Source organism: Leptonychotes weddellii, chromosome 11 (assembly GCF_054177405.1).
Source record: "Leptonychotes weddellii isolate Sample4059 chromosome 11, ASM5417740v2, whole genome shotgun sequence".
NCBI lineage: Eukaryota > Metazoa > Chordata > Mammalia > Carnivora > Phocidae > Leptonychotes > Leptonychotes weddellii.
The window spans coordinates 9486954-9500337 of NC_138379.1; the positions used below are offsets into that span (position 1 = coordinate 9486954).

Here is a 13384-nt window from a genome sequence, read left to right on the forward strand (position 1 = left end):
GAGACCATGACCTGATCAGAAATCAAGAGTTGGACGCTTAACCAACTGAGCTACCCAGGTACCCTGATATCTAGTTTTTTTTAAAGCTTGTATAAAATAATCATTCTCATAAAATAATCATTCTCTTTTGTAGTACTGTGTATTATTACAGCATTTAGGGATGTTATCAAACTTGTCATTACACTTCTAGGAATCAAATACCTACAGAAATACTAGTCATACATGTAAAGACCATTGTTTATAATAAAAAAAAACTGGAAAAAAACTAAAGACGCAGCAAGAAAAAATGTCAAAATAAATACTAAGGAAAAGTATGATGCTACTAAAAGGTATTGTTTTGTTTTACAATGAAAAGATGTTTATGATAGTTTGAGAAAAATCATGTGACAAACAATATGAATATGATCACACAATTAGTAAACAAGAAAACTGTATAGTGTGTCTGTGTGTTTGTGTCTTTTTGTTTAGATTTGGATGGGTGGGTATGATGAGGACTACAGTAAGAGGACAATAACTTTTTACTCTATAATTTTACTTTATAGTTTCATGTATTACTTTCATAACTTTATAAACAATAAAAATAAGGGAAAATTTTAAAGGAAATATGGTGACATATTCCATTTTCATGAGTTCTAACATACTGTATTATCTTCTTATAGATTGTATGTGCTAGAAATCAGCATCTCTTGATTTGCCAGAGTAGATAAACACTTACCAAACCAATACAGCCAAAGATTGAGTATGTTAATGCAATAGAAAATTCCAAGGGGTAAGACATCAGTAAAATCCGTGAAACTTCCCTTCCAAGTTTCTGAAACCAGAAAATAGGGAGAAATCTTGCATTATTATCTTTAATAAGTATAATATAAATATGTTCACAGAAGGAGCTCCTACTATGAGAGTCAAGGAAAATAGGAAAAATAAATAAGCTGCTTTCACCATTCGACTTCCCTAGTCATCTCTATTACTTTGCCTTCCACTCCACTTTTCCTACGCTTAATTCCCCCAGCTCATTATCTTCAGCTTCCACTGGTGGTCTTCATCACTCAGCATTCTTGTCTCACTTCTTACAACTCTTCATTCTCATTATTCTCTTCATGACAGAGTCTCTATCTGTTGGGGTTAATGTAGAGCATGAAATCATCCATAATACCTGGCTTGCTAAAATGTAACACAGAGGCCACTGGGGGTGAGGGAAGGTTTCGGAGAAGGGCGTAGGCCTTTGGAATGCTGAGGCCTGCGTGACCACTCTGCCATAGGAATGCCGTGGGGAGTTGCCTTCCCCGAAGCCTTCTTAGCCCAAACAGCTGCCCTGTGATCTAAGAGGTGTATGCACTGTCCCCTAGGCTATGTTTAGCAGAACTTGTAGAACACGCAGATTAGCATATCATATCATTCCCATAAACAGATCCTCCTAGTTGCAGTAAGACCCCTTGTCACACATCACATGCTTGAGAAACAGTGATCAAGATCTATGATTATCCTGAAGGACCAATAAAAGTGGGAGAATAGAAGGGCAAAGGGTCTTCGTCTCTGAGCACTGACCCCCTTGCCTTCTCCTCTCTTTCACAGTGAAGTTTGGAGTCATCGTTCATCCGTTGGTACAGGGATTGCTGGCCATTCCCGGCATCTATCCAAGCTCTTCGGTCAATAAGATTTGACTCTATCTCCAGTGATAAGATAGCTACTAAGGGATTTTATCAAGCAATTCTCATGTATTAAAACAATTGTTACTAATTACAGACTTACTGAAATTTGTATGTGCAGTGATAAAAATCTCACATAGAAATTGCTGTAACATGATGTGGAAGGATGAGTAAATCCTCAAACAACATCTCACTTGGAAGTATGCAGTGATTATGATTTTGATGGGATAATAAAGCAGATCCCTTCTGTTGTGATCAGAAAGATATTTTCAACTACATATCAGGATGAATGATATTGGTCCTAATCCTGAAAATAAATGTAGTTTTTGTGCTGGCTATAGAAAGACAAGAATGATATTCAGACCTGGAAAGAATAACATTACATTTTCTCCTTCAATTCTTTCTCTTCCACCTTTTCCATTTTTGGGTTTATTTAATATCTTTTATGCAAGAAACTATTAGGTGGTAGGGAGTAGACAGTAAGAATGAAATGACAAAAAATTCCTGCTTTCTCAAGGTTTATACTCAAGTAGAAAAGACAGAAAGATAATATAAGGTAACATATAATAAGGTTAAATATGTCAGAATGGATAAAAACTTGCTCAGGAATTTTAGGGACAGGAGGTTTGCCCTAAGCCATTCATATCCAGGAAGGCTTCATAAAGAGGTAAGACATTGTAAATAAGAGTAAGACTGAGAAAAATGGAGGGAAGCAACATTCTAAGCAGCTTTAAATTTTCATTTAGTAGTTTTTTTGTAACTTATCTTGCTCCAGAAAAAAATGTAATAGCATAAATTAAAAGTGTGACAAAATAATTAAGAAATGGAGGCATAAAATAGAAACAATAATAAAGTTAAAATACATATCACATGACCTGTGGTTTGATAATGTGAAGAAAAAAATGAATGCAAGAATGAACATGTAAGAAAATGATAAAGCGAGTTTAACTCAGGTATAGGGAGTATATGATAGTACCAGGAGGATAAAGAAAAGGCTCTAGGGGGTGTGAAATATCAAGTTACCTTATCAGAATTCTGATTTAATTTTGTTGGCAGAAACACAATTGTAGCATTTTAGCTGAGAAGTACTGGTGACCTCTTTGTTGCCAAGATTGTAAAAAGTCATTTTGTCCACATTCCTTAACTTGTATTTGTTAGTGTTATTCTCAAATTCTGCCCCTGAAAATAGCAAGGTATCTGCCAGAGAAGTTCAAAGAGGCAAACAACGAAGAGAGTGACTGAGTTCTCGACAGGCGATTTAAGCCTTTGAGTCCAGCACAAGCCCGTTTCTTGCTTAAGTCAATTTGGGTTGTATTTCCCATCACTTACAACTAAGAGAGTCCTAGTTAATAAAAATTAAAGTGAATAATAAGCGAGCAATAATTGGTAATTGGGAGATAGTGGAGAGAAGGGTGAAGGATTACATCAAGGTTTTCAGCTTTAGAGGCTGAAATAAGGGAGTCTTGCAGCACAGTACTTTTGAGGAGGCAAACTTTTCCCATTTTATATCTGTTGAATTTGAGATGGTGACAACAGAAGCATATCGAAGTGGAAACATCAAGCTGGCCATTAGAAGAACAGGCCTGGAGTCTGGGAGACAGTTTCACAGGTACGTGTTGGCACTTTTTCTACTGACACATAAACTCAGGAATAGGGAAGTTGAGAAACTTGTCCACAGGGTCACATTCAGTGAGTCCTGAAGACAGTGTTTGAACAAAGTCAGTCTGGTTCTGGATTTAGAATATCAACCATTTTGCTATAAGATAAGTATGTTTCAGAGGCATGCACTTTTTGGGATAGCTGAACCTACCTGGGAACACTGATAACTTGATGAGTTTGTGGGTTTAGCCAAGCAGCTTGCTTATATTAGAAAAGCTGGCATTTGGAAAATCTTGTAAAATGTTGGCTGCCTTAGTAAATGTAGAACAGGATTCTATAATCCCTCTAAGAGAAGATTGTGGGTTAGAGCTGTAGGTCTATATAAGTTCATTCATGTAATTAATCACCACAAACAAAACTGAAACTTGTGCATTTGGGAGACTGTGAAATTGATTGTTAATACTGAGTTCAGATAAATACAGTCTACAGTGGTTTGTAATACTGTTTGCAAAAGGAGAATCCTGGAAATTATGCCATTATTATCTTAAACTGATGATTATAAGCTTATGAATAAGAGTGGTCAGCTCAATATAATTTGGAACAATCCTCCACTTAATATCCTAATTCTTCTTCCTTATCTCTGCCGCCAAAATTAGAACTGAAGATTCCCAGAATGAATTTCCAGGGAAAATGGAGAATTTTCTTACAATGTATAGGGAAAATCTGATGCATACTTATTTAAATCAATCCATCATTCATTACACACAATCCCTTTTGGGGTACTATTGCATCTTCTCTCATCCTTTCATTGTCCTCTAGGCTTTTGTTCTTCATGCTTGGATTCCTTCAACTGATGGCCCCTTTAAAATATAGTGCAGGTATAGAGAGAGGAAAGTTGAGGAAGGGGGAGCAGGAAGATTATGCCTCATCTACAATGAGTCTTCTCATTAGAATTATTTTTGAATTAAAACTTTCAAGTTGCTATTTTTTGTTTTGTTGTTCAACAATAAAGAGGAGCTCTACTCTAATGTATTCTCATTTGAATGTCCTTTGCAGCACTAATATTCTGTAATTCTGAATTTAAAGCCAACACAATTGAAATAAATCAGTTGTGATATCAGTAAAGATATTCACATTTACTGGAGAATGTTACTATCTTAAGAAGAAATAGTTACTTCTCTGGTACAAAGTATGTGATTGGATATTTAATTAAATGGAAACAAGACAGGTTCACGCACATGTAGCATTTGAACACATAAAACAAAATTCATGTGAGACACAAAAATAAGCTGTGTATAGGGGTGCCTGGGTGGCTCAGTTGGTTGAGCATCCAACTCTTGCTTTTGGTTCAGGTCATGATCTTAGGGTCTTGGGATGGAGCCCCACATTGGGCTCCATGATCAATGGGGAGTCTGCTTGAGGACATTCTCTCTCCCTCTCCCTCTGCCTCTCCCCCTACTTGCGCTCTCTCTCTCTTTCTAAAATAAATAAATAAATCTTAAAAAAAATAGGCTGTGTATGAAAAGCTCTGTGTTAAACCAGAAATTACCAGGTGTCTACAATTCCAAATATATGCATCAGTAACAGAATTCTTTTGTTGATTTTGGGAATGGTTTTAGGGTCTAGGATCATACATTTATTTCATTAAGAGAATCATCAGTGACCCCATGCCTAATGCATATACATTTATCACTGAAGTCTTCACATTATCTACTTGCTTTATTTTAATTGGGCATGGCAGGAATTCAAACATTCTATTAATATTTACCAAAAAATCATGTTAGAATTACTTCTGAATTGAAACTTTCAATCAAGAGCTTACTACTTAAAGCAAAGAATTTCTTGAAGACTAATAAAAGTCTTATTTTACCTCCAAAGGCTTTAAAACCTTGGAAGAGAATTGTTTGAATGGTCACTTACTGCTTGTCCATAATTCCTATATGACACAGAATTAAAAGAAGACAACTCAATTGTTGTTAGAATTGATGCAATAACTGCAACAATTATGCAGAAGATGTTCATGATCAAAGCAAATGTAATCTGAAAAGAAGATACATGGTAAGCTTGTTATATTCTGAATAAACACTTAGGTTAAACAGTTTGTATTGCTGAAAAAAAAATCATTTCGTCAAAACTCTGATCTAGTTTCTGAAGCTTTAGAGGTGCTGGAATGCTTGCCATTAGAATAAAATATTTTCCTGGTTTACATGAAACCCAGTTAATCTGGAGGGACCAGTGAAATATCACATCAATAAGCATCAATCTTCCATTTGGGCAAAAAAATGTATTTTACAATCTTCTGAGTCATATGGAAGAAAGATTGTTAAGATGGGATTTGAACAAAAGGAGATCCACTGTAAAATGGAAAAAGAAACAAAAAAAGATGGAAAATGACTGCTTGTAGAAACAAGCCAAATAAGATTCAATGATTTTTAATCCAGGATTTTCATTCTCTAGGGAAATCCATCAATATCTTTGGATATGTTTTTATCTGTACAACTGTGAGATCAGACTCATTGATTTCTTAGCTCTAAGAGTCTAAGATTTTTTTCTTTCCAATATCTTATCTATACCATAGATGGATCTTCTGGACAGATCCTTTATCTTATTATAAGATATAATCCTGTTCCCAAACTAGGTAGTTAGGAAAATGAAGTTTTACAGTAATATTTTATCTATATATAAATGCATTATTAGGTCCTATTAAATTTTTTCACTAGTAAAGTTCATACAATGTTAAAATAAGGTAGAATACCAAACAAAAAAACCCCTGTATTTAAATTTAGAACTTTTACATAATGATTCTAATTAATATAGAAAGTTTTTCTACATTAAGTTATGTGCTCCTAGGGGCGCCTGGGTGGCTCAGTTGGTTAAGCGACTGCCTTTGGCTCAGGTCATGATCCTGGAGTCCCGGGATCGAGTCCCGCATCGGGCTCCCTGTTCAGCAGGGAGTCTGCTTCTCCCTCTGACCCTCCCCCCTCTCATGCTCTATCTCATTCTCTCTCTCAAATAAATAAATAAAATCTTTAAAAAAAAAAAAGTTATGTGCTCCTAGATTTTCACTTAATTATTTTAAAAGTAGGGTAGATGCCTTCATTGCTTAGGTACTCACTAAAACCTACTTAGCTTTGTGACAAGTGATTTCTAGGATACCCGAAGCATCTCCACTTACCATGCCTTGAGTTGGATGCCTTACTACTCTTATTATGGAGACTCCTGCAGTGATAAACTGGATATAAAAACATATTTATAAATACTCATTGATAATGCTCATAAACTTAAGATGTATTTTTAACAACTCCCTCTTCCAGGTCAGTTATTTTTAGAATACCAAGAGTAACAAAATATAAAGAAGTTTCAGTAGAAGGGGTCAGGACAAGTTTCCATCATATAGTCATGAACTGAAAGCTAATAGCTGGGTCCCTAATCACAGAAACATAGGGGACAGTGGGCAGAATTCAGGTTGTGGTATATACCAAAGATGACTTAAAGAGTCCTGAATCAGGGGCCAAGTTTGCTTATATCTGTGCATGCTTTTTGAACTCATTTGATTATCATTTCAAATGCTATCCTTCCTAATAAAATGAAGCCATTGATTGCAATTTTTGTATACATATCCAAATGTGAAAAAAGTGGTTCATGAGTCTATTCCAAATTGTGTTTGTACAAAATATATCTCTTGAGACTGTGGCCATTATTAAAGTAATAACTGTAATTCATGTTTTTGCGTTTTTTAAAGAGTTTCCATTATTTCACACCAGGTTACTTTGTCTATTTCCCAGAAGTGTAAAGTTATGCCATATTGTTTGAAGGTGAGCTGCATACTTCCCTTGGAACATTCCTTTTGCCTTATCTGTTTTAGCGGATTTTCCAAAGATCTAAGTCAAATGATAATCTGTGGAAAAACAGCACTCATGCTATACCATTTACAGGAAGGCCAAACCTTAAAGCTTACTAACTCCTCCAGGATAACTTAAATTTACACACACAGCACTTCATTCTGTAATAAAAGCTGAGACTTCTAAGGAGGTACACAGTGAAAGGAAGAACATAAAGTTGAATTATAAACTGGAGTCCGCTGTAGCTAGATTACCAAACCATGTGCTTCACAAAATGCCTTTCAAAGTTTATGACAGTTTTGCATTGGATTAAATTTCACTGAAATTTTAGATAATTTATTCTAGGAGCTACACATGCTATTTTTATAACATGTACAATTAAACACTGAGGGACATGAATCATTATCTGGATTTTGTCTGCAAATTCACTATTGTTTTCTAAAGCAATGCTCTGACAATTGTGAGCCAATGTATAAAGGCAGAGGATCTCCTAGGGGCCACTGCTTTCTCTGTAGCCCTCTCAAGTGGTGGCCATTTTCTCTTCTAGCCCTTATACCTTCCCTCTCCTCCAGCTTTGAATCAAATGTCATCAGATTCTATCACCACTATCCAGCCTGGTTGAAGTCATCAACTGATGACTTGGTCACTCTAGTCTTGGTGATTTTAATTTCTGTCTCACTCTCTCTCTAACACCTCTTAAACCTTGGTGTGATTGTGATCCTTCTAATACCCGGGTCTTCTGTTTCTTTGAATTTCTCTTCTCTAATCCTCTGACCCCATCCTAGCTCAGTCACTCACTCCCATATTCATTCTCTTGTGCTTCTTTCTGCCAATAAGGATGACATCTTTCAAATCTCATTTCCAAGTATCCTACTATGACCACCAGCTTCTATCTTTCTACATCATGTCCTGTAGTATCACAACTTTAACAATTCTTTGAACCCATCTGGATCTATAATCAAGCCCCTCACCTCTCTGTTATATTCTCTACTTTACCAGCTTAAATTTCATGGTTAACTATTACACTCACTTATATACACTTTCAACTCCTTTGCACTGTTCTTGTTTGATCACAGATGCATGGTTAAACCCAAATCCTGATTAAATGCAGTTCTCCTTCTCACTGAATGCCTGAACCCATGCAGCCAAACAGGACTTGAGAAAGACACACAACCATCTTGACCCATATCTCACTACACACATTCTGTTCCTAAAGCTTAAGTGAGCTCTTAATCTTAGTGAAAGTCTAACTACTTTTCCACAATGCATACACTCTCTTTTTCTAGGTGACTATTTCATATCCTCTCTTCAAACAACCAATTCATTATCCCATTCTCCTTCTCAGCTCATGATCTGGCTTCTTAATTCACTGAGGTATTTGAAGCCATCAGAAGAAAAGTTCCACAAGCTCCCAATATCCCATCTACCTACCTATCAAAATTTGTCCTTTCTCTGTTTCTCCACCTTTCCATCCTGTTACCCACCTTGGCACTATTTACATTAAAGATGGATAATTCTTTCTTATGAGGGCTATCCTATACTTTGTAGGATATTTAACCATATCCTTGGCTTCGGCCTACTAGATGCCTACCCTAGCTATGAAAACCAAAAATGTCTCCAGACATCACCAAATGTCCTCTGAGGGGCAAAACCACCTCTAATTGAGATCCACTGCTAGAGATGAACTGTCCATGAACCTAAGTATTTGTGTATTAAAATTCATCACCTCTTGCCTACCCCAGTACAGGATTCTAATAATTCCTCCTTCCCTCCATTTATTTCATATTGATTTTCCCTCTTCTGGCTCAGTCCCCTCAGTAAAAGACATGATACTTCCAACTTACTGAAACAAATAAGCAAACCTTGTCTTGATCCAAACTTCCTCCCACTACTACTTCATTTCTCAATGCCATATTACACCAGAGTCCTTAAAGGAGTTTTATTTGTTGTCTCTATAGTCTTCTCCTCCCATTATTTCTTAAACCAACTCCAGTCAGGTTTTGCTTCACCATTCCACTGAAACTACTTGTCAAGTTTATTGCTAACTCCAATGGTCAATTCTCAGCCTTATTTGGCAAAATAACAGAATTTAATATAGTTTATCTTTCCCTATTTGTTCACTCACCTTTGAGGATGCCATACTTTTCAAATTTTCCTACTAACTTACGGCTGTCTAGAAACCACAGAAGAATGCAGGTAATGACAAATTTAGAAAATGTGTGAGTAGGCGCATTGTGTGAAGAAGGTAAGGATCCTAAATATGAAAATTAACCATGCTAATGGATATTATGGCTAAGATTCTTTGTCTTTCACATATCTAAAGACAATCCAACCTATGGTTGTCATTGTGTATTCCCTCCTGTATCCACATTTCTTGTAACAGCACTGGTAAGTTAAAGGTACTAAAAAAAATGTGTTGAAAAAAAGAATTTGATTTTGAATAAATTACCAACATGGGATTTACTTAACTGTTCCCTATCTTCCACTAGTGGCATGAATAGTATTTATTGAATGATTAAATCATATAAATATATTCTACTCACAATAATTCCCCATAAAGCACATCCTGTTTTGTAAGTTATAGGTTCATATGTCCCAAAGACTCCTCTAATTTGTCCCATATACAAAATCAATAGGAAATACCACATGAAAACATGAAATATGCCAATCATAATCTGGAGAGCCTGTGAGAAGAAAATGATATTAGTACCCAAACCATGTAATTTATAACATTATTCCAGTCAGTGTTAACTATAAGAAATATTCAATACTTTTATGAAAGATAAAAGGTAAATAGCAATGCACTTACCATGTATTTTCTGGACTGGTTAGCCCCAAAGGAAAGCCCTAACCAGGAAGTACTGATGGTTACCAAATAGGAGTCAACCATTCGTGGAGCATCAGACTGTTCAATAATAATTCTAGTCAATTCTCCCATAAAATAGTTGACAATCTGACTCTTAATACTGGCTATCTTCCCTACCTATCAAGTAATGGCATGAAAGGAGAATACTGAAGGTATTTGGGGGGAAATATGGTTACTAATCTATATGGATGCAGGAAACCATGTATCCAATATATTCTTGTATCTTAGTAATTATTAAGGTTGAACTACTTTTTGCATCTTTTTGAAGGTTTACCTCTGCCTTCAAGGTATATTTGGTATGTATCTTTATCACAAGCATGCTGGTGTGAGGTACAGTTCAACACAGAGATACAAAGAATATCCAATGTAGACTTGCTTGTACAAGGTCTTCCTATTGGATAGGGGATGAGTTGGTGGAGGGGTGAATTATTACCCAACTTTAATTTGTAAGAAGATAATTATAATCCAAGTAAATATGTGCCAGTAAATTTATTTCTCAATTTATATGTGGACTAATATTTCATATACTGAATCACATTTTTAATTACTGTTTAAAAATTTCAGAGGATTGGGGCACCTGGCTGGCTCAGTCGGTAAAGCATGTGATGCTTGATCTCAGGGTCATGAGTTCAAGCCCCACGTTGGGTGTGGAGCCTACTTAATAAAAAAAAAAAAAAAAAAGTAAAAATTTCAGAGGATACACTATTTTTACTTAATATAAACTTTAATAGAAAGCTATTTAATGCTTTAACTTTAATAGTTCCAGCTCTTTGTAAAGTAGTCTAAAAACACATAAATGCAACCAGCTAATATTAAAGATACATTTTAGAGAATTCTCTTTTATTATAGAAAGATGACTTTTTCAGTAACAATCTTATGCATTTTTATAGATTTAGAATTTTAGATTTCCTCTGCATCGAATTTGGAAGAATGGCATTATCTTCAGAGATTCTTTGGATTTGATTGGGAGAAAATCCTCTACTAGATAGCAAAATCCTTGAGAGCCTGGACTTTAGTTATCTCACTGTTGTCACCAGCCTCTAAAAGTGGGAACCCAGTAAATATCTCTTGAATAAGCACATCAGAATGAAGGACATTAATCCCACATGACTTTTCCAACTCTTAAGTGAGCCTGAAAAATAGTGTCTCCCTTTATAATTGGTGGTTGTCCTATATAATACTATGAAATATCCAAGTAAACAAAGCTTGAAAAGAACTCTATAAGAAAGCAAGGTTGCTAGTGTGTGGAGAAGAACAAGGTGGGTTTTCTTATTTAAAAATCGTTCTTAATCTCGAGCCAATGAATGGCATTTCAGGAGGTCATAGGCCTCTTCTCCACACACAAAAATATGAGTGCAAAGGATTACAATATATACATGAAGCTGGGGAGAAGATCCGGAGCTTTCTTCCTATGTCTGAAGGGGTCTGTGACTCCAAAGAGATTAAGAACCTCTGCTGAACAGTCAGGTGGGAGACAATCTACACAGCGGCCAAGTTCAAAGGAAAAGTTCACATCCGGTGGAAAAGTTCCTTTTCTTTCAGATGTGAAAGAGCATGATCTTCAAAATTCCTTGGTGTTTATTAAGAGATAGCTAAGCTCTCTGTTTATAATTGAAGAGACAAATTAATAATCATTAAATTACACAGACATCAATACAGTAATTGAAAGAGATCAGCAAGAGATCCCTCTCCCAGTTTAAAAAAAATACTTCTTTTTCTTTTATTCCTTTTTGGGATTTATCTACTACCCTATGTATGTTGGTTTAGTCAGTATGCTCCTATCTGAGCGCATATTTGTGTATGAAGAGACATGAGATCAGTTAAAATTTGTAGAAGGCAATCAGTATTTAAAAAAAAACATTTTTTGGGTGAAGGGGAGTGGGAGATACAGGGAGATTCCAGTTATGGAATGAATAAGTCATAGAAATAAAAGGTACAGCAAAAGGAATACAGTCAATGATCTTGTTACAGCATTGTATGGTGATAGATGGTAGCTACGTTTGTGATGAGCACAGCATAATGTATAAAGATGTCGAATCACTATGTTGTATACCTGAAACTGAGGTAACATTGTGTGTCAACTATACTCAAAAAATTTTTTTAAACCCATTTTTGACTTAACCAAGTATGCCCCTCTCCAGATTCAAGAATAATCCTTAGTAAATTGAAATATTCCTGAATTTAGTCAAAGTGAAGTCTTACTTACCCCTAAAACAAGACTATCTGCTGTAGAGATTTTTGAACACATACACGGAGCCATACTACCAGCATTTCCTCTAGATGATTATGCTTCTAATCTTTGGTGATATTTTTATTAGCAAACTTCTACAAAACAATACAAAACAAGTATACACACTTTGCTCAAAAGAAAATACTTAAGTTTGATTGTTTCCCTACTGTTTTACAACTACCTCCCCAAACTCTGAAGCAATTCCTTTCTTCTTTCTGTGCCTAATTTTGTAAAGGCATCAGCTTGCATCTACCTGTTCTGAATAATGGCCTCCATAAGTGAAAACCCTCTCTCTACGGCTAAAAGGTACAGGCATATTACAGTTATTTTCTCTGAGTAGTAAACAGTGGCTCTGGATGATAAAATATGAACACTTAGGGAACAGTGTTAGAGAATTTTCAGTAAAGCTTTTAACAACTTCCTTGCAATTCATAATCAGTTCAATGCAATTCATAATGCCATGTTTGCATTTCAAAACCAAGTTCTTGTACTTAAATTCATCATGGGCTCGTGATTTTTTTTTTTCTGTCACATACTTGCTATCTAGTTCTTCTTTATGTGAAAGAACTTTTTCTGCCATCAGACAACTTACCAAAGTTGCTTCCACAATCCTAAAGTCTTCTCCTAGGGGTTCTTTTGTTGTTATCCGCCCCCTCCCCATTATTCCTGCATTTCTGGTGTTCAGAAAACCTGGCTAATAGCTATTAACTATATCCTTTGTGGATATGACATTACATTGTTCTACATCTTCTAACAGATCTTACTTAGGTCAGTAACATGAATCATGCCACTTAGCCAGGTGATCATCTAATGGATGATATTAAACCCTGAATCTCGGTCCTTTCGAAAGGAGGGTTTGAGTAAATGACTGCTCATTCCCTATACCCTTGAAATCTCATGATTTGATTATTTTAATGCATCTTTGGTTTCTAAAATTGATTTTTGGTTTCTAAAATTGATTATCTCTTAATTCTATAAAGTACAGAGACAGAAAAAAGCTAGGTAAGAATACAAGAGCTATTGACAGTAGAGAAAACAATATGTTAATAACTTAAGTATAAATAATAAGTTTCATATATTAAACAGCACCTTTGAGAAATGCCAAAGAAAGGGTACAGGCCTAAAGGCACCCATGATTAAGATTAATCATTCTGTTATGCTTAAATAAAAGACATAGAATTACAGAATTCTTATATAAAGT

At 35.5% G+C, this 13384-nt stretch overlaps 1 protein-coding gene across 1 annotated transcript; it reads right to left on the reverse strand.

Annotated features, from left to right (window-relative positions):
- Positions 1–384: 384 nt before the first annotated feature.
- MS4A13 (membrane spanning 4-domains A13) lies at positions 385–9771 on the reverse strand. The gene is made up of 4 exons (XM_031039203.2): positions 9631–9771; positions 6421–6477; positions 5166–5285; positions 385–811 (listed from the first exon to the last, which is right to left on the reverse strand). Exons 1-4 carry the CDS (start codon positions 9757–9759, stop codon positions 677–679), a joined length of 441 nt encoding a protein of 146 aa, XP_030895063.2. The 5' UTR covers positions 9760–9771; the 3' UTR covers positions 385–676.
- Positions 9772–13384: the final 3613 nt, after the last annotated feature.

Coding starts and splice junctions, on each gene's coding strand:
- MS4A13 (XM_031039203.2), bottom strand. CDS start 9,759: ATGATTGGCATATTTCATGTTTTCATGTGGTATTTCCTATTGATTTTG. Junction 6,478..9,630: donor GTGCTTTATGGGGAATTATT/GTGAGTAGAATA, acceptor TTTTATATCCAG/TTTATCACTGCAGGAGTCTC. Junction 812..5,165: donor ATAGGAATTATGGACAAGCA/GTAAGTGACCAT, acceptor TTCTGGTTTCAG/AAACTTGGAAGGGAAGTTTC.